This window comes from Ptychodera flava, chromosome 8 (genome assembly GCF_041260155.1).
Source record: "Ptychodera flava strain L36383 chromosome 8, AS_Pfla_20210202, whole genome shotgun sequence".
Lineage (NCBI taxonomy): Eukaryota > Metazoa > Hemichordata > Enteropneusta > Ptychoderidae > Ptychodera > Ptychodera flava.
Window position 1 is genome coordinate 29,115,746 of NC_091935.1, and position 25,654 is coordinate 29,141,399.

General features: G+C 36.0%; 1 protein-coding gene across 1 annotated transcript; it reads left to right on the top strand.

Annotated features, from left to right (window-relative positions):
- LOC139138974 (uncharacterized protein C1orf87-like) lies at positions 1 to 24,703 on the top strand. The gene is made up of 12 exons (XM_070707630.1): positions 1 to 186; positions 9,425 to 9,610; positions 10,567 to 10,684; positions 13,107 to 13,198; positions 15,039 to 15,560; positions 15,849 to 16,052; positions 17,943 to 17,984; positions 19,159 to 19,321; positions 20,043 to 20,137; positions 20,648 to 20,864; positions 21,333 to 21,597; positions 22,116 to 24,703. The coding sequence occupies exons 2-12, from the start codon at positions 9,498 to 9,500 to the stop codon at positions 22,283 to 22,285; spliced, it is 2,001 nt and encodes a 666-aa protein (XP_070563731.1). The 5' UTR covers positions 1 to 186; positions 9,425 to 9,497; the 3' UTR covers positions 22,286 to 24,703.
- The last annotated feature ends 951 nt before the right edge of the window (positions 24,704 to 25,654 follow it).

Genomic DNA, 25,654 nt, shown 5'->3' on the forward strand with positions numbered 1-25,654 from the left:
GTTTTGGTCGTCAAAGCATGGCGGAAACGCTAACGTAGGCTGCGGTCACTACAGCTGTATATAGACTACGACAAACTGATGACAAGCTAAAAAGAAAGCATTAATGCTATATCCGAGTGTAGATGTGAAGTTGGTATCACAGAATGTCGTGTCTTATAGACAGCTAGCAGTATCATCGAACAGCAGGTAAGATTTATTTTGAGGTTCTGTGACAAATGAGTCCAACCGCCGATTTGTGTTGCCGTACCTTGGGCAGTTGCCATGTTCGGTATGAAATCTGGTAAGCCGATACTAGGTCATTCTGGTCACAGTGGACAATCTTGACTGATACCTATCCTTTTGTGAAACTGTGAAGCATGTAAATCGTGTAAGTTTTCCAGCTTTCGATACGTAATAGGTCCGTCCAGTACGCTGAAGCCAAACTTTCATAGTGAGTAAGTGACGCAATGGAGCTGTGTACAGATATTGTAACGGACCTCGATCGAATTTAACTTTCAAACTGACTGATGAAGTGAATATTTCCCCATTTTCCCCAAAACTCAACGGTTTGCGGATAGTTGTTATTTGTGATTAAAACCTGACTGAGAACTGTTTTATGGCGGTTACTCCATCCCTACCCACCACTGGTTCAGTAAATGGGTAATGCGTTTGTGTTGTGGTCGATCAGCCGATCGTACTGTAGTAATAATGGCAAAGCTATATTGCGAGAATACAAAACCAAAATTGTTCGTTTGTAAATAAAATGACATTCCTGGCCCCAATGTTGCAGCAATTTGTTTAATAAATTAAATGAACTATTGAAAAATTAATAGAATATTATCAGTATTATCATAGAAATCAGATGGTTGCATATATCTGAATATGTACGAAGTTCTTTTCGCCAGAACAATGTGAACATTCTTGTAAAAAGCCCTCTAATTATTAAGCCCTCTAATTATTTTTATCTTTATCTTTGTAATATTGATAAAAGCAAAATACATAAAAAAAGATATAGAGAAATAATCACTATTTTGCAATCGCCCAACAGCATAATTTATCACAAAAATTACAAAATCGTCAGTAATTTTACTATTTTGTCAAATCAGTATCTTACCGATTCTTGTGTTACATTTCACGTCCTTAAAAAAAAATCAAGTCGTAAAATATACTTACGAAGTTCAAATCCTCAAAAGATAAAAACATCACTGTTAAAGTCATGTCAAAGTGCATCAAAGATAGAGAGAGAGCACTCAGCACACTTCTTTTCAAGAACAGGTGGTTTGAATGAGTATCAAAATACACTGATACCATCGGTGTAAAAATTCAATACTGGTGACTGGAGTTTATGGATTATTTACTGTAGTCATGTTGAGAGCTGTAGGTGAACCATATGACCAACAACTTTTCAATGATTTCAGAAGTGTAATACTGTCACATGTACAAAAACTATATGTCAACTAGCTCAAAATTAAAAATAACTGTAGATGACAGTTTTCAAGTTAGTGGCTGTGTGGATGTGGGACTGGAGTTGGACGGATAAAAAGAAGTGTTCCATTTTTACAAAGAGAAGCTGGTTCAGAAAGGTGAGATAGCCGTTTGTTTTTGCTGACTACTGATCTTGTCTGCACATCCCTGATGGTAGTATGAAAGAAATTCACAAAATAAGTCTAGCATGAAAATGGTGGCAGGTTCTGTTGAGATAACGGAGAAGAAATATCAATAATTTTAGGTGTGACCCTCAGTTTTATTCAAGATACAGTGAACAAATTATAACAGCTTTGAAAAATTGATGGCTACAAAGAATACAGTTATCAGTGTTTGTTTTGCAAGAGTATAAAAATATGACAATATAAAACAAGGAAATGCATCAGTGCCTGTAATGTTTTTGCTGCCATGCCTTTGTAAGTGTGAAATTATTGAAGTGAAAAACATAAAAGAATAGATTCTTGAAAAATTCAGTGAGGTAATTTCTTGTCATGTCTGATTAGTCCAAGTGTTGGCAGCAAGTGACAACTGTCATTGTAATACATACTGCTGAAATCACTAATGTGTTCAAAACGTAAAAACAAAGACACTGCCGCCAGCACGTCTGACCGCAACTTTTTCCAGCTGTCAGAAAGACATGTCAACCGAAAACATGAACCCGCCACATTCAAAACATCGACGCGCGAAACAGAAAAGTTTGACTGCCCAGACCAAAAACATAAAACCACGCCCACCTTCCAAACGCCGACCAACGCACACTTACGCTGTGTTTGAAGCGTGTTTGTGCAAGCTTTTCTCTTGATTTGCTTACTGGTTTACTAGACTTGGTTCAAGTTCATGATTTGTGATCGTGTGAGTTAGGTGATCGCTTTGAATGCAATGATTTGTGTTCTGTTTTCAAGTGAAACGTGTGAGTAGGATATGATTATGAACGCATTGAGTGGGGTGAACGCGATACAGGGAAGTTTCACCCGGCACTCACTGTAGCTGCACAGACTAAATAAAAACGCGTTTGATCGCTACGTAAACCTGACCTGGGCTGCCAAATTTTACACGATGAACTTTTACAGATCATTTTATTTTTCGAAAATTCACCGACTTGAACCAATTCTCTGCTGGTTAATTTACCTTCGTCCTATGATACCCTAATGGCTCAAACGGAGATTAGGAGTGGAAAGGCAATCTTGCCCAAGTTGCAGGTTGTAATGGAAATCTTACTGCGTGGTGGGGATAAAGTTACTGGCGATTTTCTCGTCATGCAGAGAGGTGGCGAAAAGTTCCGTTTCAGCGATCGTGGGTTACGAAATTAATGGCAACGCTTTGTATCGTGTCAAGTGTTAGATATCTCTCAAAGAAAAACAAAGCAAAAGAAAATGACGAATATGGCAATAGTGCAGAAGATGTCTCAACCAGTGCCGTCGCACTATGTGTGAGAAGCCGATGGTCAGTTTGGGAATGGACTTTTAAAAAACTGACGCCAGTATCCTATGAGAAATTCACCGATGAGAATATTGCTAACTGTGATGAATATGTGAATTTTTTTCTGAACAACACTCAAACAAAATCCAGTTCTTTGATTTCCAGTTCTTGCATATTTCACAAAGTCCTATAGTCCATGATTACGAGCCATGCTTCTAGTTGTTTCTCCCGCGGCGTGTCGATGTTCTGTTCAGGTAAATCCTGTTCATCATCTCACAATTTTTTCAATTTTCCAAAGATGAACGACAGAATGTCCGCCGGCCGCGCCAGTCGACAGGACCACGATGTCTGAACAACGTCTGAGAAAGTTGTTGATCGTGAAATTTGAGGTCAAAATTGGAGGCGTGGTTTAACAGATTTGCTCTGGCTGGTAGAACTTTTCTATTTCGCGCCACGATCTTTCGAGTTTGGCGGGTCGATGTTTTCACTTGACAAGTTGAGTGACAGCTGGGAATATCTTGCGGCAAGACGCGCTGGCGGCTGGGCCTTTGTTTTGACGTTTTGAACACATCAGTGATTTCAGCAGTATGAGTCTGCATGCAATTATAGCTGTGTAAATAGGAACATATTATTGCTATGAATAGTTTGATGAAATTAAATGTTGATGTTATGGATGAATGCACAGTATGGTTTGTTTGGTATAGCTGGACAAAATTATGAACAGGTTATTGGAGATGGCTTCTGGGGAGAATTTTGGATGATGTGTTATAAAAAATTATTGGATCCATGAAAAAGTGTTTTATATTTCTTTTGTTTGTGAAAAGCTTGGATGATCAATATTTTTTGGAGGAATCTTTAACAGACTCTGTCATTTAATTGAAACTGTATTGTAGTGTGAAGGAGGTAGGTAAATTATGATTTCTTATACGTAATGATATACATAAAAAATCATAAACAGGCTGATGTAGCATTTCTCATGACGTAAAATTCAAATATATCTCAGGTTGAAATTTTCATCATTGATAATACAAGACAGTTCAAGGATAAAAAATTAAATTCAAAAGTGACAACTTCAGGTTAGCTTATAAAATGTAAAACAACACCAAGATATAGAAACAACATCAAAATAATGACACCAAAGTCACTTCATAAATGATAATGTTGTACAACTGTCGCTGCTTTTATTTTGCTCTAAGATTTAAAATCCAACCGTGAACTAATTTGAAAGTGAGAGAATGCAGGACTCCTGAGGAGTATTTCAAGTTCAAAGCTTCATACAAAAAATAACTATATTTTAGTTGAAATAGATTATATCATTTGTTGTATATGTTTTATCAAAAGTGTGTGCATTGATTTGCAGTCTATCTGTACTGATAACTGTCATCAATAGCTCACGCTTTACCAGTGTACTTTCTTACTTATGACACAAGTCTGTGAAGGAATTTCTTTAAATTTCTTTGCATATACCAGCCCTATCAAGTCCATTATAGTAAATTTTCTTGTGCTGCTGAGACGAAACATCTTTGAGTCATTGGTGCTTCAATTATCGTGGAGAGCAAACTATAAAACCTCTAAAAATCTGTGTCCATGAATGTATACAAGACAATTGTCATAGCTCCTGCGTAACACTTTAATATTTTTGTCAGCTGTGGAATATCAACCAACTTTGACTCAAAAGCACAAATAAGTAAGTGGAATGGTTTCACACTTTAGTGGCAATAAAAGGTAAACTTTTACTTCTGTAGTTATGCTGTTAGCCATGTGGTGGATTTTTGGACTTTGATGATTGAGCTGGTGAAAGGAAATTAATAGACTCCCGCAGTCTCAAAGGATTTACGTGACCTCCACATTTTGAAGTTAGAAAGCATTAACTAAAACATTACTTCAGGGCTAAATACCTATTGTCTGATGATCTTTTGTCTGTGTGCTATTTTAAGTTTGAAACATAGACCCTAGAACCTTTTTCTAGGGTCTATGTTTACAATATGTGTTCATTTGATTGTGTTGCTGAAAGCAGATTTTACCATACTCATGATTTCTTTTAAGGACATATTGCTTGTAAAGGACATCACAGAGCAAAAGCCTCATTCACTTTATTGTAATATTTAGTGAAATTTAATAGGAAACAGAAGGAAAATTACAGTAGCTCCAAATCAGATATTATAATATCATAATTATATTACCCAAGTTTAAGGAAACATTATGTAGATTACAAGCCCCTCCATCATTGTGCCTACATGTATGTGGCCATCAGTTTGTGTACAGTTGGTGAAGACAACATCAGTTCTTCTATGATTGATAGTGATAGAAAAGCTGAATTCACATTATCTGGTTGTGTATCAATGCTTGATGGTGTAATTTATAATACTGTAAAAAGCACAGCTACAAACAGAGAAATTTGAAGGATCTTTTATTGTAAAAAGATAGTCAATTTTCAGGAGGTTAGCAGACTCTTCTACCAAATCATTTACACTTCACCTATGTATCGAGAGAAGTCACCGTTTCCCCCTGAATTCATATAAACCATATTACATGAATAAGAATTCTGTGTTGTGAATGAAACATTAAAGAGAGTTGCCTTTCTTAAAGAGTTTACTTTAAAATTCCCATTAGAAACCACTGTTGAAATGGGGAAAGTTTTTGGGACCTTTTAATCAATCTTCATACTGAAAGTTACATGGGCATTCTATAGTTAGGTGGTAGTTTCACGCACATACATACATCATTTCAGAAAGCATGTTTTAAAAATTGATTTGTTTGGTCCAGAATGCAACTATTAATAAGGATTTGACTACAAGTAGAAATATACATGCACTTCTGTGGGGCATTGTATAAATTCTTCATCATTTAGCAACTTTTCTGCAGAAAAGGCCATTCCTTTCACTAGCAGTGGAATCACCGCAGTTGTATGTAATAGTGAAGATGCATGTGATGACATGAGGGTGGTGACATCATGACATACATGCCTGTTAATCCAGTGGTATGTTTGTAATAAATGCTAGTATCAGTAAATATTGTCACCAAAGGTACAGATTTAATCTGAGATCATGTCAATAGTTTCACTACTTACATCACGTACAATTTCACTTCTCACAGAGCACACACAAACACTCAGTCAGGGGCATTTACAGACATGACATCAGCCTATTTAGACAGGGCTGCTTTCTCACACTTCATTGAATCACATGCACAACAGGTGGATTACCTTGTTCCACTCCATTGACACCATGAGTTGTTGCCAGGCGACAGCTAGCGTCAATGGGAGCCATGAAATGCCAGCCTGTATGTGGGTGTCCCATTTCAAGAACTCAGGTCTGGAGTAACAATTCAGATATTCACCAGTGTATCAGTTTGTCAGTGTAAAAATTGATATATGAAGTGGATGTGCGTGAAAGAACTGTACAGCCAATATTCTCACATTTACGCTTTGTTGTTGTATGTCTGTGTATACCGGTAGTTCTGGCAGGTGATTTCTACTTGCTGTATGTCAAAGTTCAGTATCCGGTTTGGCATCAACGCATGGATTATTTACTCTAGGTGTTTCCATTTTGAGATTCACGTCCACCCTGAAATTTATCACTCAGAGTTTTGAGAATTCAAGCAGTTTGTGAGTATGTAAAAGCAGAATACGGTATTAAACCTCTAAAAATAAAAGCACTATCAATCAAGATTAGTTTTAACTCTTTGAGTGCCTAAGTCAATTTTTGTCGCCTTTACAAAATGTACCCCGGTCAACTTTATTCAGATTTTTGCCAATATTTTGATAAGAAACTGTAGCCAATTAAATTTTAAGTCCATTTGGTCCAAAATTATCAAAAAAATTACAGACAAATTCATAAAAATTGTTAAAATGTAGCACTCAAATTTTTTTTGAAAAATTATAGCACTCAAAGGGTTATGTAGTTTACCTACATTATACAGAAATATTTTCCTATATGATGAATTCATAATTAGCCGTATTCACATTGAACATATGAAATAATTGCTAATTTACTACACAATCTGCCGAACCTCTGAATGGTTTAATCTTTTTCAAAATTTTCAGTGTAAAGAAGTGAAGAAACCTAAAATTACATAACAGTGATTTATGCAGAAAAGTTATCTAGAAAGAATAAAAGGTCAACTATATTTTTCTAATGAAAATTAATTAAACTCCTTGATTGTCTAGTAATATTGTTGAAGAGTAATCAATAATTTTAATTAAGTTAATTGTTCAGAGTTTGTCTAATATGTCTCTGTTAAACTTATGTTCTTTAGAGGGCCAATACATGCAGCTGTAATTTTTGATGATTTTTTCACTGTTTTTGTTTTTAATTTCAACTGCATTTTCTCGTGCTACTCCTCAAAGCATTTTTGAGAGAGACAGTGTATTCAGCTTGTCAACACAGTATGTACATGTTACATTTTAGTGTTGATAATGAATTCTGGTCTTGGAGTAGAATTCAAATGTAAACAATAACAGTGCATGTGTTGACAGAGTAAATAGTTGATGTTCAAACATGCTTTGGGAAGTTGAACAAGAACTTGCAATCGACATTAAAAACAAAAATAGTGAAAAATCATCAAAAATTGCAACTACTTACTCTCTGAGCATTAAATTTAAATCGTTGAATTTGAAAATAAAAGTATTTACAGATTTTTCATTTTACTGAAATTTAAAAAAGCCTTTTCTCTTCAAGGAATGTGAATCATTTTATATATTTACAGGTAACACACTTTTGAAATACACAGAATATATGACATCTGGATCTCAGGCCATCTGAGAAAATCATTGTGGTTATTTGTCTAATACAGTAACCATTTAGTGGTGTCAGTGTTTGTGTGTTGATAGGGTGGGCACCATGAACACAGAAAGAGATTAATGACTTTAACATGACCCCTTTGATCTCAGGTGTACACCGGCATTGTCTATCAGGTCTTTATGAAGACGCAATCCCTTCAGGGAATGTGATCAAGATTGTTTGGTGGCTTTGAAGTAAATTTTTCCTTTATTTGACATCTCAGTATGAATTATATCTCAGTACTTTGATGTTTTGACAATCAATGAAGTCATGTGCTTTTATTGTACAGCAGGGATTGAATGTATAACAGGTGTCATAGCAAAACATTATTACAAAGGAATACCAACTTTGCTAGATGGTTATAAAGAGTTTTAAATTTTGATATATTTATTGGCATATTGATATTTGCAGGCTAACACTCACCATGGTAGGGGATTGGTGTCCGTGTTTTTGCTCAAATGTCTATGCCCCAAACCTATCTTACTTATGTGATCCAGAATGACCTTTGGCTAACATTCTGTTCTGTGATTTAAGTTTGCAACCAATTGTTCTTATTGAAAAGTTGTTTTACACCTATGGCAACAAAACAAACACTGATATTCTGTGCAGTTCATTGTGATAACGGCTGATATGGCATGATATTCAGTTCAAAGTTGCCATTTTACAACGTAATTTACAATCTGTCAGAGTTGTAGAACGTACTGGAATGTGCCGGAAATGTGCATAATGAATGTTTCATCCCAGAAAATTGTCAGTCAATTTGCACCGATAAAGCAACACATGACAGTGTGCATATACATGTACATCAGTAATTATTATATTATTGATAACAGAACAGTGGAAACATTAAAGTTTTGCTTGTGATTGGTTTAGACCACCCATACTGCTCTAATAGACATACAGGAGGGACTGTGAGTACATGTATCATGTTTTAGTTCCTTCCATTTACCAATCAATTTCAAAATCTGGATCATGTACACTGAACCCAGTGGATGAATTGTGGCATTTCATCAGAGGTCATGTCACTTGCAGGTGAGCTGTGTCCAGTGAACTAGCTAATGCACTGGTTGTAACTCACTCCAGTTGTTAGGGACTCAATGCACCCTGGTTGCTAGGGACTCTATCATCTGATCCCTCATGCATGTATAGCGTACTAGTGTACTAAGCTTTTAAGTACAATTTAAAGCATAGCCCCACAGTCATATTCACATGTGCATGCTACATTGTATGCCCTTGTCGCATGCTGATCAGGTCTTTTGGCATAATTACGTTACCATGTTCATTACCCATGGCCAAGTACAAATTCATGTTTTTATTCCTTAGAGTTAATGTACACTGCTCAGAGCAAGTACCGGTATATTGACTTAAAAGAAACTTTGCTAAGCTACCCTTTCAGGCTATTTTTATTCACTGTTTACTGACATTTTGTATTGCTCTGGCCTGTTTAAATGTACTGCACCTGTTTGAACCAATATCTCAACTGTCAAGTTGACTCTGCACCAAAAAATCACTCATGTACAGAATGAAGGTTATGTCTGTAGCCACCAAACATGATAAACCAGCCAGCTCAACTCTTTTGAAAAAACTTTATATCATACTATTGTGGCTCTAATAAGTGGTACTTGTCTTTAGGGAGTGTATTCCATCATTGAGGTAAAAAGCCCCCATGATTCCAATAAACTCATGCTTGTACATCATACTAAATCAGCAGATTTGTATGTGAAATTTATTCAATTTTTTTTCCCTTTTGTTTTTAACAGGATATAATCTTTCAGTAAGATGTAGTGGCATATGTAGAATAGAAAACAGGAGATCAAAACAGTAGTAGTGACCATGTGTGCAGCCCGGCATGCACCGTTTGGGACTGATATACAACCCAAGACCAGACTCAAAATAGTTGGAGGAAAGCAAATAGAAGTTCGAACTGATCAAACCCCACCTCAAAGGTAATGTGTATTGATATATTTACTTCATGAATGAAAGCCATAAGTTCAATTCATGGTTGTCACAGCCTATAAATCTATCCATTGGTGCTGTCCCAATTAACAATATCCATTCATCATAGTAACTACATGTATGGGAGGATATAACATATGTTCAAAGCAATTTTGATTGATTGTCGTATCAGGATCACTGTGTTGTGTACTTTCCGCTGGTAAGGGGGACTATGGATAACAATGCAGTCTTTAATAGGGAGATTCCAGGTTCACTCTAATGTTTGGACATTCATTGCTAAGGCAAGACCCCGGGGCAAGACACTGTTTTGAGACATACCTGTTGTGTTGACTAATCTCTATGTTGTGTGTGTGCTTTACTATTATATGCCTATTTATTTCAACAGTTTTTTACGTTGTTGGATACACTGGACTAAGCAAAGGCTGATATTTTTTTATGTTATTTCATATTATTATATATTCACTGCTATCCCTACGTTTTCCTCACAAAAGAGAAGATGTAAAAAATATTGAAATTGAAGGGGACAATCTCCCTTGAGATTTTTGAACTGTCCAAAAAGTGCAGGATTTACCCCTTGTGTATAGAATGCTTCCTTTATCAGAATCTTGTACATTCTTTTTTGGGAAATGCAAAACACTGATATCTGTACATTATGACAATTGAAAAAGTGATGGAAAAACTGAAAATGATGGGCTTGCATATCTTTCCCAATGGGAATGGTTCTTTAAAATTCATTTACTATCTTGCTTTCTACAGCAAATGTGTAAGGCATGTAATGAAAGTATTATACTTGCTTCAAAATTCATATCTATTGTCATTGTGTATGTGGCAGAAAAAACACAGACCAAGAAAGATACCCAAAGATAACTGGATGAAGTTTCTTTGTATATAAATTATTTAGATATCAAAATTTAACAGTGTACTCTGTATTCTCTCATGGTGACAGTGCGGATGATGATTCTGGACCAGCAACGACTGGAAGGCCAAGGAGAGACAGTCCCAACATACTGACACAGCAGAATTTCAATGCACATGATTATGACAATACAGGCATCCCACAGCAGGTGAGTTAGACCAAGTCAATACATGAAATCCAACAGTCAAGTACACCAGCTGTGACACACCTAGCCTTTCCCATGGCCTTGTTTTCACCTGTTTATCATTCACATCTCAGCTAGGAGTTTCATCAAGTCTTCTTATTAAGAGTTATGAGAAATCAGCATGTTATTTTTAGTATAATTAGTACATATATTTAAAAGCATGAGCTATTTTGGTATTAGCAAAAATATTGATGATGTAGTTCATTCGTTTAAAGTAGAGTGTGATTAACCAAGTCTGCTCGAATTATCTTTCATAGTAAGATGTATTGCTTTTTACTGCTTTTGTAATGCATGATGGGATTATTTTTCAAAAAAAGGTCATTGGTGAACTCTTTTTGACCCTTAACCTCTCATGTTTGTTAGTCCCCACGGACACCGTCCGGGGGGACTTATAGGTTTGGTCATGTCCGTGCGTGCGTCCGTGCGTGCGTGCGTGCGTGAGTGCGTGTGTGCGTCCGTCCGTCCGTTCACGCAGATATCTCAGAGATGCAAGAAGAGATTTCATTCAAACTTGGTGTAAGGATTACTTCATATGTCATACAGATGCACGTTGATTTGTTTTGTGATACGATCCAATATGGCCGCCAGGCGGCCATTTTATTACGATTTTTTCATGTACAGAGCCATAACTCAGACATGTTTCAACTGATTTTATTCAAAGTTGGTACAAGGACATTGATCAATGTCATACAGATGCACGTCAATTTGTTTTGTGATACGATCCAATATGGCCGCCAGGCAGCCATTTTACTAGGATTTTTTCATGTACAGAGCCATAACTCAGACATGTTTCAATCAATTTTATTCAAAGTTGGTACAAGGACATTGACCAATGTCATAGATATGCACGTTGATTTGTTTTGTGATACGATCCAATATGGCCGCCAGGCGGCCATTTTATTACAATTTTTTTCATATACAGAGCCATAACTCAGACATGTTTTAACCGATTTTATTCAAAGTTGGTACAAGGACATTGACTAATGTCATACATATGCATGTCAATTCGTTATGTGATATGATCCAATATGGCTGCCTTACGGCCATTTTGTTACAATTTTTTCATGTACAGAGCCATAATACTCTCAGGCATATCTCAACCGATTTTATTCAAAGTTGATACAAGGACATTAACCTATGTCATACATATGTATGTCAATTTGTTTCATGATATGATCCAACATGGCTGCATGGCAGCCATTTTGTTACAATTTTTTCGTGTCCTTAGCCAAAACTTGGGCATGTCTCAACTAATTTTATTCACCGATTTTATTCAAACTTAGTACAAGGACATTGACCTATGTCATACATATGCACATTGATTTGTTTTATGATACAATCCAAATGGCCGCCGTGTGGCCATTTTTTTCTGATTTTGTCATGTCCGGAACCATAACTCAGATATGTGTCAAGCAAATTTATTCATAGTTGGTACAAGGACATTGACTATTTATACATATATGTATGTCGATTGGTTTCACGAGATGGTCCAATATGGCCACATGGTAGCAATTTTGTTATGGTTGTTTCATGTCGAGAGCCATAACTCTGGCAAGTCTCAACTGATCTTATTCAAAGTTGGTACATGTACATTGACTTACGTCATACATATACATGTTGATTTTTTAAACAGTAAGATCAAATATCGCTGTATTGCGGTGATTTTATTACAATTTTCAAATGTACAGAGCCATAACGCAGACATATTTCCACCAGTATCATTCAAAGTTGGTACAAGGACATTGACCTATTTCATACATATGCTCGTCAATTCGTTTCAAGCCATGTAGAAGTAACATGTCCATTATTTAAGTTTCGTAAGTAGGCTGATATGTCAAGAAATACGACTGCATCAAATTCATGAAACTTTATACAGATGTTAACTGATGTAAGCTCACATTGCTTTAACATTGAAAAAGACATTTATCAGTGTCATTTTAATTAATTTGTAATTGCATAAGTAATGAACTTTCCTAATTAGGGTGATATAGCCACAAATTAATACAACGTCAAATGTGATGAAACTTGATACAGATGTTGATCTCATAGTGTTGTAACTACTGCATCAAACTTTATGAAATATGGTACCAGTGATAATCTGTCAAGTGTTAGAATTGTATGCAAAAATGTTTTGCAACATCCTGTTGATTAATTCCTAGTTGACTCATTTTATGAACTTTAGGATGGTGGCCTACATTGGTTTTATGTTTTCATCACCATGGAACTCATTCTTGACCATTGAGCGCCATCTGTATCAAAGTATTTTTATCACAGACCTAATTAATGAAGAGGACTCTATCCTCTCAGAGGACATGTAATCAAAGTACCCATTAACAAGTGGGGACTGTGTCATCAACGATGACTTGTTTTCACATACTTTTCTCAGAATGAAAGAGGGAGAAAGAAGCACTTCCAGAGTGCAGATGCAGATAAATATAACTCACAGATACATAGGAATGGATTTCCAGGGAGTCCAAGGTATGTCAATGAAATTCTGAGAAATTGCAGAAGGCGTTTTACATGAAAGTCATGGTATGTTACTTAATGATGCTGCGAAGGTTTTCCAACAGAGTATATAATCAAACATATCATACGATACAAACTTGAGCAAATTTTGAGTTTACTGACTTTACCGTAGTAATTTATATTTCATAAATTATTGTTCTTATGGATATTAATATTAAAAATCTTCTCTATGGGCTAAAAACTATAAATATAGACTGGTGCATTTACAGTATATTTGAGAAATGAGATCAAACATGTTAGATTTATCATATGCCAGCAATTCAGTGTTCTCCCCAGGCCATTTTAGCGTAGCGGTCCCGCTACGCTTTCGCCTCTCCCCGCTACACTTTGATTCTCCCCGCTACGCTTTAAAATATTCCCGCCATCCTTTAGTTCACACGCTAGCGCTCTGCGTAGCTACCAGCTGTTGCATGCATTGTCTACACATTAGCGCTCACAGCAACTTTCAACCTGGTGAAAGAGTGGAAGGTGTGAAGTATGGTATGCGTCCGATAACTTGTCCGTAAGTGTTGAGAGGAACGTTAAAACAATAGAAGAATCGGCTGGGTTGTTCACAAGTTTTCATTCTACAACAACTATTACGACCAACAAAGACCTTCAGTCGGTATACATCGAGGACAAGTATTCACAGAGTTAGGCGGTGTAGCACTAGCGGGGCCTTTGATCACATTCCCATGCTTCGATCGACGAAATGGACCGCAAAAGAAACAAAAGAAGCAGTTGACTAGTGAGGTTGATTATGATTTTACAATGATGATTTTTTTTTTGTCCGAGTACGATCATTATCGCGATCGAGTTCACATTGCATAAATTCCAATATGGCGGCGGCCATGTTGGCCGACGTGTTTATAACGTGTTGACATTGATCCTGGCGTCGCGTGTGGTTCCACTCTGACACGTTCTCTGAAAGATTTTACACCTGATTTTCGAGTGATTCTAGTCGTACTTAGTTCATGTCTTGTGATCATCTTTGTGGTATTTTTAAAATCAAGAATCAAACGGCGATGTTCAGTGGCAGTGGTAGTTACGCGGGGGGGGGGGGGGGGGGGGGGGGTGTGTCGGCTGGTTGAATTGATCCCGTGATGAAACATTATTCGCGGTATTTGTCGTTCAAAAATGATATAAAACTCAATTACATTTTAATTGTGTAAAGCTTAAACTTATGAATTTTCCTCTTTGTTGGCAATTTTTGACAATTTTATTAGCAATATATGTATTAATGAAACTCCAACCAGACGAACCATTTCTTGCTTTCAATCTGAACTTGCTGTTACTGTTTGAATCTTCTATTTTAATTGCAATTGTACTATACTGTGCAGTGTGATGATTTATTTAAGTGTAATAAAGAGTTTCCATGATGTTCAAATTGCATACTTGTGTGTTACCATTGCATTTTGTTGTGAGTGTACATGAATGCCTGGGTGCTTGTGCAAGCTTATATCCATATGCAAATATAAATTAATGATATGCAAATGATTATGCAAATTAGCCGCTACGCTTTTGCTTGATCCTGGGGAGAACACTGCAATTAATTTATAATATTTGGCTTAGGACATAGTGTGTGTATTCTACCAATTTAAACAGCATTTTGTTGTTTCACATATCCCACAGTTTCAAAATATATTTTGTAAATTTTCAGAGTCTTTTGTTTGTGTATTTTGATTATTATTAATTCTCAAATGAGAAAGAATTTTTCAAATGGCAGAATTGGAAGTAGTATTAAAATAGACATGTTAAATATATTGGATCGACGTTCTAGAAATTAATCAAGATTTTTGCCTTGTATTTGAAGTATCCTTCCACCAATAAAAAGCACGATCGCATCAAATCCATTATCATGGCCAGAAGAACAGGGACAAATCAAAGAGATGCAAGAAGAAGAAGACTATGATAATGACTTTGGAAAGAAAGACTATGACAATTACATGGACAATATCGTGCAGTCTGGCAGGAAACCTGCAATACCGTCGCCAGAACCTGTCCCTCATTTCGGAAGGCCATCGTATTCTTTGACGGAACAGTTACGAGACCTGTTGGATGGTTATGATTCCTACTCATTTCAAGACATGTACACGGATGCAACGGATTTTGACAGAAGACTGACCGGCTTTATCAACCAACCTCAAATGAACATGCTGTGTCTGAGACACAGACTGCCCCTGGACTCTTCAATGTTGAGGATTTTATTCTCTAGTTTTTCCAAGGATGACAATCCAGACCTAGTGAACTATGAAAAGCTGATAAAGTACATGGCACGGGCACAGCTTGGATCCAAAGACCAGGCTAATACATTACTAGATGATGTCATTCAGAGGTAGGAACCTGTCAAGAATTACTTTAATTTTACTTATATAAGTAGATCCAGCCCCTACTTGATAAATTTTGCCTCTTTCTCAACATACCGTTACTATAGATTTTTAAGTCTCTTAGCCTAGAATGCCACCATCAGCAGTCTTCAAGCAATACTACAGTTGCTTTATGAAACTTTTGAACATTTTTAAGTGAAATTTTGTTAGGCTAAAAAAATGCCTGGTCAAATTATTCAACGATATAGACATTACTTCAAAACTTTTCCAATTTTTGGGTTTGGATTCTCACATAGATTTGTAGAAACCAGAGGGGATCCAATCGACAAGGACTCATCGCTTGAGCAGCACATCGCAAAAACCATGCACAGATTTGAATTTGAAGAACCCAGAAACAAAGAGAACAAGAAAGTTGATCACAGTCCCCGCAGGCAGAAGAAACAAGAATATCCAAGGCCCCAAGAACAGCAGCAACCTCGAAAGAAGCGGTCAGCTCAAGGGTAAATATTTTTAAATCTATTCCACATTATTTCTTTAATCCTCTCCTCTTACTAATGTACCTTTCTAAATTTGTGTGTGATAAAGCTTAATTTCCAAGTTTCCATAAAGTAAATTAATTTCAACCAGGTACAAGGATATTTGCTCATGTAAAAAATATGTACATGTAGCTCTGTTGGCCTTCGTAATGTATAGATTCTTTAATTTCTTATCATTCTAAAATAATATAAAGTCTGTGTGTGTGTCATAGCTACTGATTAAAAACATAAAAGGAGGCAAATATACAATGATACAGACAAAAGTAAATAACTCAGTGTTCTTAGTCAACTAAACACTGGTGAAATGTATATATTGTATGTATTTTTTTAGCACAGATAGTCCACAATAATCTCTGTTAAATTATTTGACATTGACTACCACATTTAATCATCTTATACAACCTCTGAATAATGAATATTCATTCACAGAGAGCAGCTATTGAAGCTACTGTTTGAAGTAGATTTTGATAAATTGAATATAGAAAACACATACCATGAATTATTGATGATAAGAACGATATCTGTAGTAATCTGCGCAAAAGTATTTTGCTAGAAGTTCACATTTAGCCTTTGAGTTGAAAAGAGATTTGTATTCCTGTTTCAATACAACATCTGTTTGTGGTGAGCTGCACATAAATCTCTTGGTTTTCAATATTTGTGGATCGTGTTGAGTAGACAAAATTCAGGAAAAGCTGGCAGGTGTTATGTGGAGCTGTTGCCAATTCTCATTTCCTTTGATTTCCTGTGACATCATCAAGCAACTGAACAAGAATTCCAGACATCATTGTTATTGAGGTAGTTTTCATTGCAAAATACAGGAATGGAGGTAGAGACAGACAAAACGAATAAATCTGAAATTAAATACTATAATTTCACCTGTTCCTTCTCTCTTTGAGCGAGAATTGTGTGTATGTACACATTTTACAAAAATTTCCTGACTGTTCTCATTTCCGTTAAGTTCAGTGATTTTTACAACCGTACTTTTTTTCTTCATGAAGTTGTAACATTACAAGGTACACTTGTAAGCAAGACCTGTCCTCTCTCAAATAACACTCTATTCTGCTGTTATCCTGATTTCCTCGTTGCCAACGCTACTATCTGTATGCTAATTAAAAACTAGATGCAAAGAGGAAAAATGATTGGGTTAACCCTTTGAGTGCTGTAATTTTTCCCACCAAAATTTCAGTGCAAGATTTCACCAATTTTTATGAATTTTTTTGTACTTTTTTTGATAATTTTGGATCAAATAGACATCACATTTCATTGGCTACAGTTTTTTATCAAAATTTTTGCAAAAATCTGAAAAAATTTGACTGGGTATATTTTATAAAGGCAACAAAAACTGACTTTGGCACTCAAAGGGTTAATGCAGTTGTTGTGGCAATGTCTCTGCAGAAATCAACATATAAAACGTGTTATTTCTTAGCCATGGTTTAGTAGTCTCTGATCTCATGGTGGTGTACCGGTACTTTTGTGCTGTGCATGTGTTTGTACCTTCAACAACAGTTTTCTTTCCCCTTTCCATGGAATAAGCATTTTCTGTAAAAGTTTATTCAAATTAATAACGGCATATTATTTAATTTAATTCATTCTACCATTTCAAATATCTCACTCAAAATTTACAATCAAAATTCATTTGAATTTTTCAACTAAATGGAGAAAAACCAAAGAAAAAATCCCCAACATTTACTCATTTAGCATAAAAAGCAGACATCAGTAATTGTAACATTATCGACTGTACCGTTCCCGAAATGCTTACCTACCCCAATGCCCCCAGTACTCACCATATTGCTTGCTACCAATGACTCAACACCATGCTGCTATTTTTCGTTCAATGCTGCATTAACAACAAAGGGATGACAGTGAGGATGTACCAGTGAAACCCATCGTCAGGAAGTAAGTGTGTTCTGTCATGCGCTTCAAAGCTCTCTAAACACCTGATCTTGTGTGGATTGAATAGATCACATTGAGTGGGGTTTTAAGGTATTAACCTGTAAATAGCTGTGTAAAACAATGCATGTCTTTGATAAAATGTGTTTTAAAGAATTTTGAATTTCAGGACTAAGAAGTAAAACCAAAGTAGATTTTATTTTAACCCTTTCACCTCCATGATTCGGTTCAATCACATATTTTGTGTGGGATAGTTGGACCTCATTCTAGGCACATGGGGTGAAAAGTTAAAGCTATGTAGATGGGTTAGAGGGTGGAGATGGATGGGAGGGGTTTGCTTGAAGATGTTGCTGTGTTTTGTGGTACATGTTCTTTTCACGCTGTCATGTCAGTCTTGTGTGGGAATGTGATTTAGCAATAGTTTGCTATCTCAGATACTGCACTCTCACAAAATTGAAGCATTGGCTGAATAGAAGCTTCATTTACAGAATTATGGCCTGTTTACTTATCATTGATTATTACAAACTTGCATGAAAAAACTGAACAAAAAGCTATCTACTTATTATTATTGTAAACCAGTCACAAAGGAATAGTATTTAGGCATATCTACATTATTCCATGATTATTGGTAACCATGGTTGCATCAGAAACTTTTGAAAAGACCTTATATTATGAATGCTTTTGACAAAAAAATTAGTTTGAGTTAATTTCTTGTCCTTTTGCTCAATGTGAATTGTAACTTACAGTCATACTGAACAGACACTCTGACACGGTCATAGAATTCAGAAATGAAAAATTTGAAAGGTTTGACAATTTTGACAATGTGACAAATATAAATTAACATATCTTTGAACTTCAAAGGATGTGTGAGGGAAATGTAAATATCAAGATGAAAATAATGTGTTTGAAATCTGGTTGTGAAATGTTCTTTTTTCAATGTACATTTGCTGTAGCTTGTGCAATTTTGCCTATTTGAAACCAACATGTGAATGTGCTGTGCTGTGTGTAGTGTAGTGTAGTTGTAGTGTAATTAGCTCAATTAGTTGTGAATGGTGTTTTGTTTGTGTATGCAGTGATGCACAGTACAGTTCTATTAATGCAATAAACCTGACACATATCACAGCAGTCTGCTGTGGCATTGAGCGGGAAACTGATTTTGCTTTGATGTATGTTTCCCCAGGCAACCAATCAAGGTGTTCTCGGACCGAGAAGATGCCAAGCTATTGATGTTGATAGAGCAGCAGTTAATCCAGGGCAAAGAGGATAAGATAGACATTGATGCACTGACCAGGACTTTTAGTGAAATGGATAGATCTAGACTTGGCACAGTGTCTCAAAGACAGGTTGGTGTTCAAATATTCTGTTCCTTGATCTACCCCATCCTTCAACTTACTTCATTATTAACATGCAGGTGCATTGATATTTAGATTGTTTCATCCATATGTGGAAAATGTGATCTCCACCTCCACTGTGTCAATGTGTCTTTATACAAAAGTTGTGACGAATTTGCTCTAACATATGTTGTCAGAGTATTACATATTCGTTGCTTTTAAGTTGTAGACTGGGCAGTTGTACACATTGTAGAAACATTGTTTTTCTGCTTGAAAAATATCAGTTTGATGCCAGAGGGCGCTATTTTAGTTAATGGAGTCCCACACCCTTGGCTTGTTTTGCATAAATGTGTGAATGAGTGACAAAAATTGTTATCCTTGTTACTTAAATGAAGCAAGGATGTAGTAACAAATTGTGTTGTCAGTTTTCAGTATAGTTTTCAATGTTAAATACAATTTCTCAGTACAAAGATATTAATAATTTATATAAAATTGTCCATTGTACTAATGATTAAATGATGTATACTACGCAAGACAGAGTTACTTAGCCACTGGGAGAAACTAAGACAGCATTGCAATAGTGCACAATCAGAAGTCTTTCACTTTGTTTCATATGTAACCACATGTATCAGTTCCTTCTGATGGTTATTTGGATTTAGGCAAGCTCAGTGCTTCCCATAAAGTTTGCAACAATATCAACTGTAATAGAAGCCTTGATATCTGTCCCTTGCAGATAACAGAAGCATGTTTCAAGCACAGGATACCAGTACAAGGATCCATCATGGAGAAGTTGCTTCAGAGATGTGATCTTGGTGATGGACTTTACAGGTAAACGATTATTCATCAAAGCAAGACAGACCAGATTCAGATAACACTTGTTGAACTTAGACTTTTGTCATACAGAGTTTTCTTGTATCATTCTTCATGCAATTTCTAGCGTTACTTAGTCTGTATATCAGTAACTAATAGTCACGTTGTGAATATCAGAAAACAGTTTTTGTCATTATTGAGCAAGGAATCATACACATACTGGTACTGATGTAAATAGACGCAAAGACCTACTGCAAATTCCAATTGATGTACACTTATATGGCACATTGAAGCAGAAAAGAAGTTTGTGAGAGCGTGAAGTCCGCTAATTATTTTATAAAAAGCAACAATCAATCAGTAGAATGACTCGGTCACCTGTTACCCTTTACCAACTACATTTGGAAATTGAAGATTATCATGAGCCCTCATAGTTCAAACTAAAACAATAAATGACTAAAGTTTAGTTGCAAGCCCAATGTTAGTTTATCCTGATAGTGTGTAATGACCGTAATACATATCTTATTTCAGTTGGGTGAAATTTGTAGAAATTCTGGAGAGAGTTCAACCCATCAACATGACTCTAGAACTTTCACCTAGGAGCAAAGGCATGAATGTAGGAGACCCACCGAGGCCAGGTACATGGCCAAAGAAAGAACAGAAAGCTAGGGATACCAGGAGGAAACCACTCCCTGCAACTCCACCAGAGCCAGCTGCGCCTCCATGGGAAACTAGAAAACCACTGGCTGTAAGTTGTGCTGGCGTTTTTCACTCCTGTTTTCTCGGATATCCAGTCTGGAAATGAAGTCCTACTGGAATATTCAGGTCCTGTAAAACTATCAAACACACTCTAAAGTAGTGATTTGAAAAAATGGGACACATAGTTTAAACAAGTGCTTTCAGAAAATTAATGAAGTGTTTTCATTAAAAACACGGAGTTTCAGTGGTATCTGAAAATAGGGGCAAGGTCATCTCAGCCAGTGAAGCTATTGGTATTAGTTGGCTGGCCCAAACAGTGAAATAAGTCATTTTGCATCATGAACACGACAGAAAATACCTATTTAGACATTTTTCCAAGATATCAACTCTTTGAAAACTGTTTATCAATGCTGCTTTACAAATGGTTGCGCGAGATCCACCTCTGGCACATGTTGGACTGAAAATCAAGCCGTTTCAAAGAGAATTTCACCCATTGTTAAATTTCATCCCTTGACAGAGACTTGGTAGGAGAGAGACTACCCCATCACCTGAAGCGGAACTACAGCATATCAGAGAAACGCCCTCACCCACACAGCATGTCAATGATGACAGCTATCAGAGAGCTCAACTCAAAGTCCTTGCAAAGCAAAATGAACAGAAAAGAATCAAGCAAATCCAGGCAAAGGCTGCAAAAGAGGCAGGAATGAAGAAAGATGAAAACTGGTTTGAGAGATTTATGCACCTTGCACAGGGACTTTACAATGCTGACAGTACAAACTCTGGTAGGTATACAATTCCATGCGCCATACCGATGTAATGTGCTATGGTTTATCTTTCTGTCCAAGCTCTAATGCTCTTTTGTTACAACCTTCAAAATCGATTGCTGGGTGTCTGCTCCTCCTTTGATGATACCATCATAGCCCTTCCTGCTCAACCAATAGCTAGGTTTCTTACATTTCCTCTATAAACTTACCATGGCAACTGGGCCATCACCCAATTACGAATTGACTTTCTTCCTCTGATGCACTGTGACTACCCACCAATTACCGTTGGGTTTCATGGTATATGAAACACTATGAATAACAAACTAATTACCTATTGGATTTCATTACATCATACATGCCTTGACTGCAGCTACCCAACCAATCACCACTCAGCTTTCATTTGCCTTGAACAAGAATAATCAGTCATACCCAACACATTACCAGTTGGCTTGTATTTACGCTGACAATTTCCACCTTGTAAACAAAACATCCCTTGGTATATTGTATGAAATATTCATACTCTTTATATATTACAGGGTATCTTCAAAGAAGTGAAATCCGTCGACTAGTGAATAATTACAATCTGATCTACCATCTGACATTGGATGATGGACGCATTGATAAAGCTATAGCAACCTGTGCTGGTTCTGACGGTCTAGTTGCCATAGAACCGTTACTAGAGTCATTACGACTCAGGTCTAATTAACCGTATTTTGATTCAGGGTATTTTAGCTTTGGGAGATTTTCTTCATGGTTTTAAGAGTGCTAACTCAAAATATTCAAGGTATGTGAGGTTTATAAATCGAAACACACCAGTGTGGATGTCAGAAAAAAAATATTTCGCAATAAAACACAAGACTACATCAAATACTTGGTTCTTGAGTTGGACAAGTTTTAGTCATATATGACAGTTATGTCTGTGAAAGTGATGAGATTTATCACCAGGATTTATTTTATATAAAATACAAAGTTATCGAAACAAAGTGAAAATCTTCTCCTGAACATTCCTTGTATGTTTGTTTATGAACACCCTAAGTGTTTTGTTAAACCTCATATACTTTGATTAGAAGAGTATTCAGCCCAAAGTACTAACTTGCTAATGTTGATAGATAAAATGCATGCATAAATTCAACTCAAATCACAAATATCTTCCCACCCACAATGCATGCTTAACTTATGCTTTTAAATTTTGCTCGTCTATCAATATTCAAGAAAACATAAGAATTCATGGATGCAAATGGGTGCTTCAGTTAACTTCAATCTGTTGGGTAATCGACTTTAATTTCAATGGCTTTTTAAAGAAAAAGTACCTGAACGTATATTTTTAAGTGTATTAAAGATAAATCAGTTGTTTCTTTTTGTTGCGTTTTAATTCTATGAAAATAACATTACAGTAATTGCAAATCTATTCACATATTTTTTCCAACGCCCTCTGTGAAAGCATTGATTTATGCGGTATGTTCATTTGACATTTTGGAATGCAAGACATCTGTAGCTGAATCAATATATTGAATCCATAACAACAACTTAGTGTTCGATGGCCATCACCTTCCAGTGCTGTGTAAATAGTAAAGTACAGCAACCCCATATTGTCAATGCACAGTCATACTTCTTCAGTTTGTAAGAAATGTCAAAGTATTTGTTCATTGGGCAGATCAGACTGAAAACAGGCAGTGTAAACAGTCTACAGGTTCTCTATAGAAATTGTCCCATTTATTGGATTGGCATGAATAAATCCTTGTTTGTAGTACATCTTATGCATTCTAATTCCCTGGGGACATAATGTTACCTGGTTACTAGTTTTCAATAGTTTTCACCTGTTGCAATAGAGAATGTATTTTTCAATGCTTTTCTATATGCTTTGTTCATTTATTGATGTAAACTAGGCTTGCATGTAATATAATGTCAATAATTGCTAAAACTGTAGTTCATCAGCACATATTTTGCTTTAACCACCTGCTTTAATTTACAGCAGCTGTTCTAGTCCCAACATTGTTTCATTAACAGGGCAACAGCAAATGCATGTGTCAGTATTTCAACAATTAACCAAATCTACTGTCTTGCAATCTGTAACCCTGAGGCTGATTTAACCATCCACCACAGTTTTCTCATTTCTTTTTGTTTCAGTGTTTGTTTCTTTGATTTCATTGCATCAAGAATTTAAAAGAAAATTAAAGTTGCTCTATGTGTAGAGGAAATGGGAGCAATACTTTCAACTGAATTCTACCATGACTATGTTTATGTGTCCACTTCAGTAATTTTGAAATCATAAACAAAAACAAACTGTTGGGATCAAAATACACTAGCTATTTGAACATTCAGTGAAAGTTTTTGTAGATCTTTACAAGGACAAGTCAGAAAATAAAAGTTAGGTTGCCAGTGAGTTGAGTAGTGAAAACTATCCTTGTCAACTCTACTCTAATCAGAATGCACGTCCGTTATCAAGAATTTTCAAGCCATAAGTTACAGGCTGAAGAAAACTTTACTCATCTATTAGTGGATCTTATGATTGAAGTTTTACTGTACATTATATCTACAGATGTTTTAAATTGCATTCAGGTGTTAGTAGCTTCCAAAATCCGTCCAAACAAGTTCATTGTCATCATAGCCTTTAATTCTTTACAAAAATTAATCTTTCTATCGGAATCACAATTATTTAGTTCTTTCTGTGCAGTAGTGGCACAATGATAGTGCAACCAATCACCCGTCCACCTCCCCTCTCCCTTCACCAATGCACCAATGCACATTACCATTGCTGTTGCCCTGTTTAATTACAATAGTGGAAAGTGTGTACATGGTAATCTGTCAAATCTGAATGACCCTGTATCAGGTATGGTGAATTATGCCTTGCTATGTGTCATGAATTCTACAAAAGAATTGTGTCAGCATTTCTGATATTTGCTTCTCTCAAAAGATTTGTGCATATATATTTTTAAACTTTCAGGTGTTTCTACTGTTGAGTAGAAACAAATTATACATTTTTATCCGGGAAATTAAATAAAGTGGTGAAATGTGAAGAATGTACATGGATTTGTATGTATTTTCCAGGTAAAACAAGGCAGTGTTAAAAAATTGGCTCAATGTTGTTGTTCAGAAAAAACACAGATTTTAGATGTACCAGTAATACATTTCAGCATTGTGTTTGTTCTGTTTCATTTCAACATTTTGTGCACTATTATAACATGTAAGACATTGTAATTTGACTTAAATGTTTTTGAAATGTTTTAAATGGTGATTTGGTCTTCACCAAAATAATGTATTTGTTTGGAAAATCAATCTATCATTGTGCGGTGACTCTTGCAGCAAAGCACACAGTACGATTACAAAAGGATTTCACACCAATGGTATCGAAACCCTAATGGATGGAATTTTCAAAGAATGAGACTTAAACAGTAATTGGCTTAGTGCAGACGTAATATTTATTACCGGTAAATGGAAAATTTTCATGGTATCAGATAGTATAATAGCTTGTGATAGAAAATATCAATAGAGTTATACCCCATCAGGAAAATATCACAGGACGTTTTTGTGATATTCATATTATCAGTCCAAAAAAGGGGTATATTGTCTTGGATGGCAACATGAAAACAACATGACATGTAAGCCAGATTACATGAAAAGCTGTCTGGTTACAAAATTGGAACAAAAGCTGATTGACAGAGATAAGGTACAGCTTACCTTTTGAATGGGTTATATTTGCATCCTGATGAAACTGGTAGTAATTGAAGAAATACCAGTCTAAATCTATGTTTATTGTGAGTTTTATGTGTTTATAATCTGTTTGACTCAACTGATGTATATGTGAAAATCAGAGACGACATTGTTCGATAAGTACATTCTTCGATGACAGTGTGTAAACTACACGGAAGGAAATGTGAAGCCATGATATGGTTTGATTTCTGACATCAAGCAAAATGAAAGCATTTGGAGATCAGCTGCTTGCCTGTTGACATTTTAAAACAAATTTCACGTGTGATATCTAACCTGAAAATGTATTCCGTCCAAATTAATCTTCCATCCTATGTGCTGTACCGGTATATTGGTTCAGTCCTATAAAGCACGACTGCTACAGCAA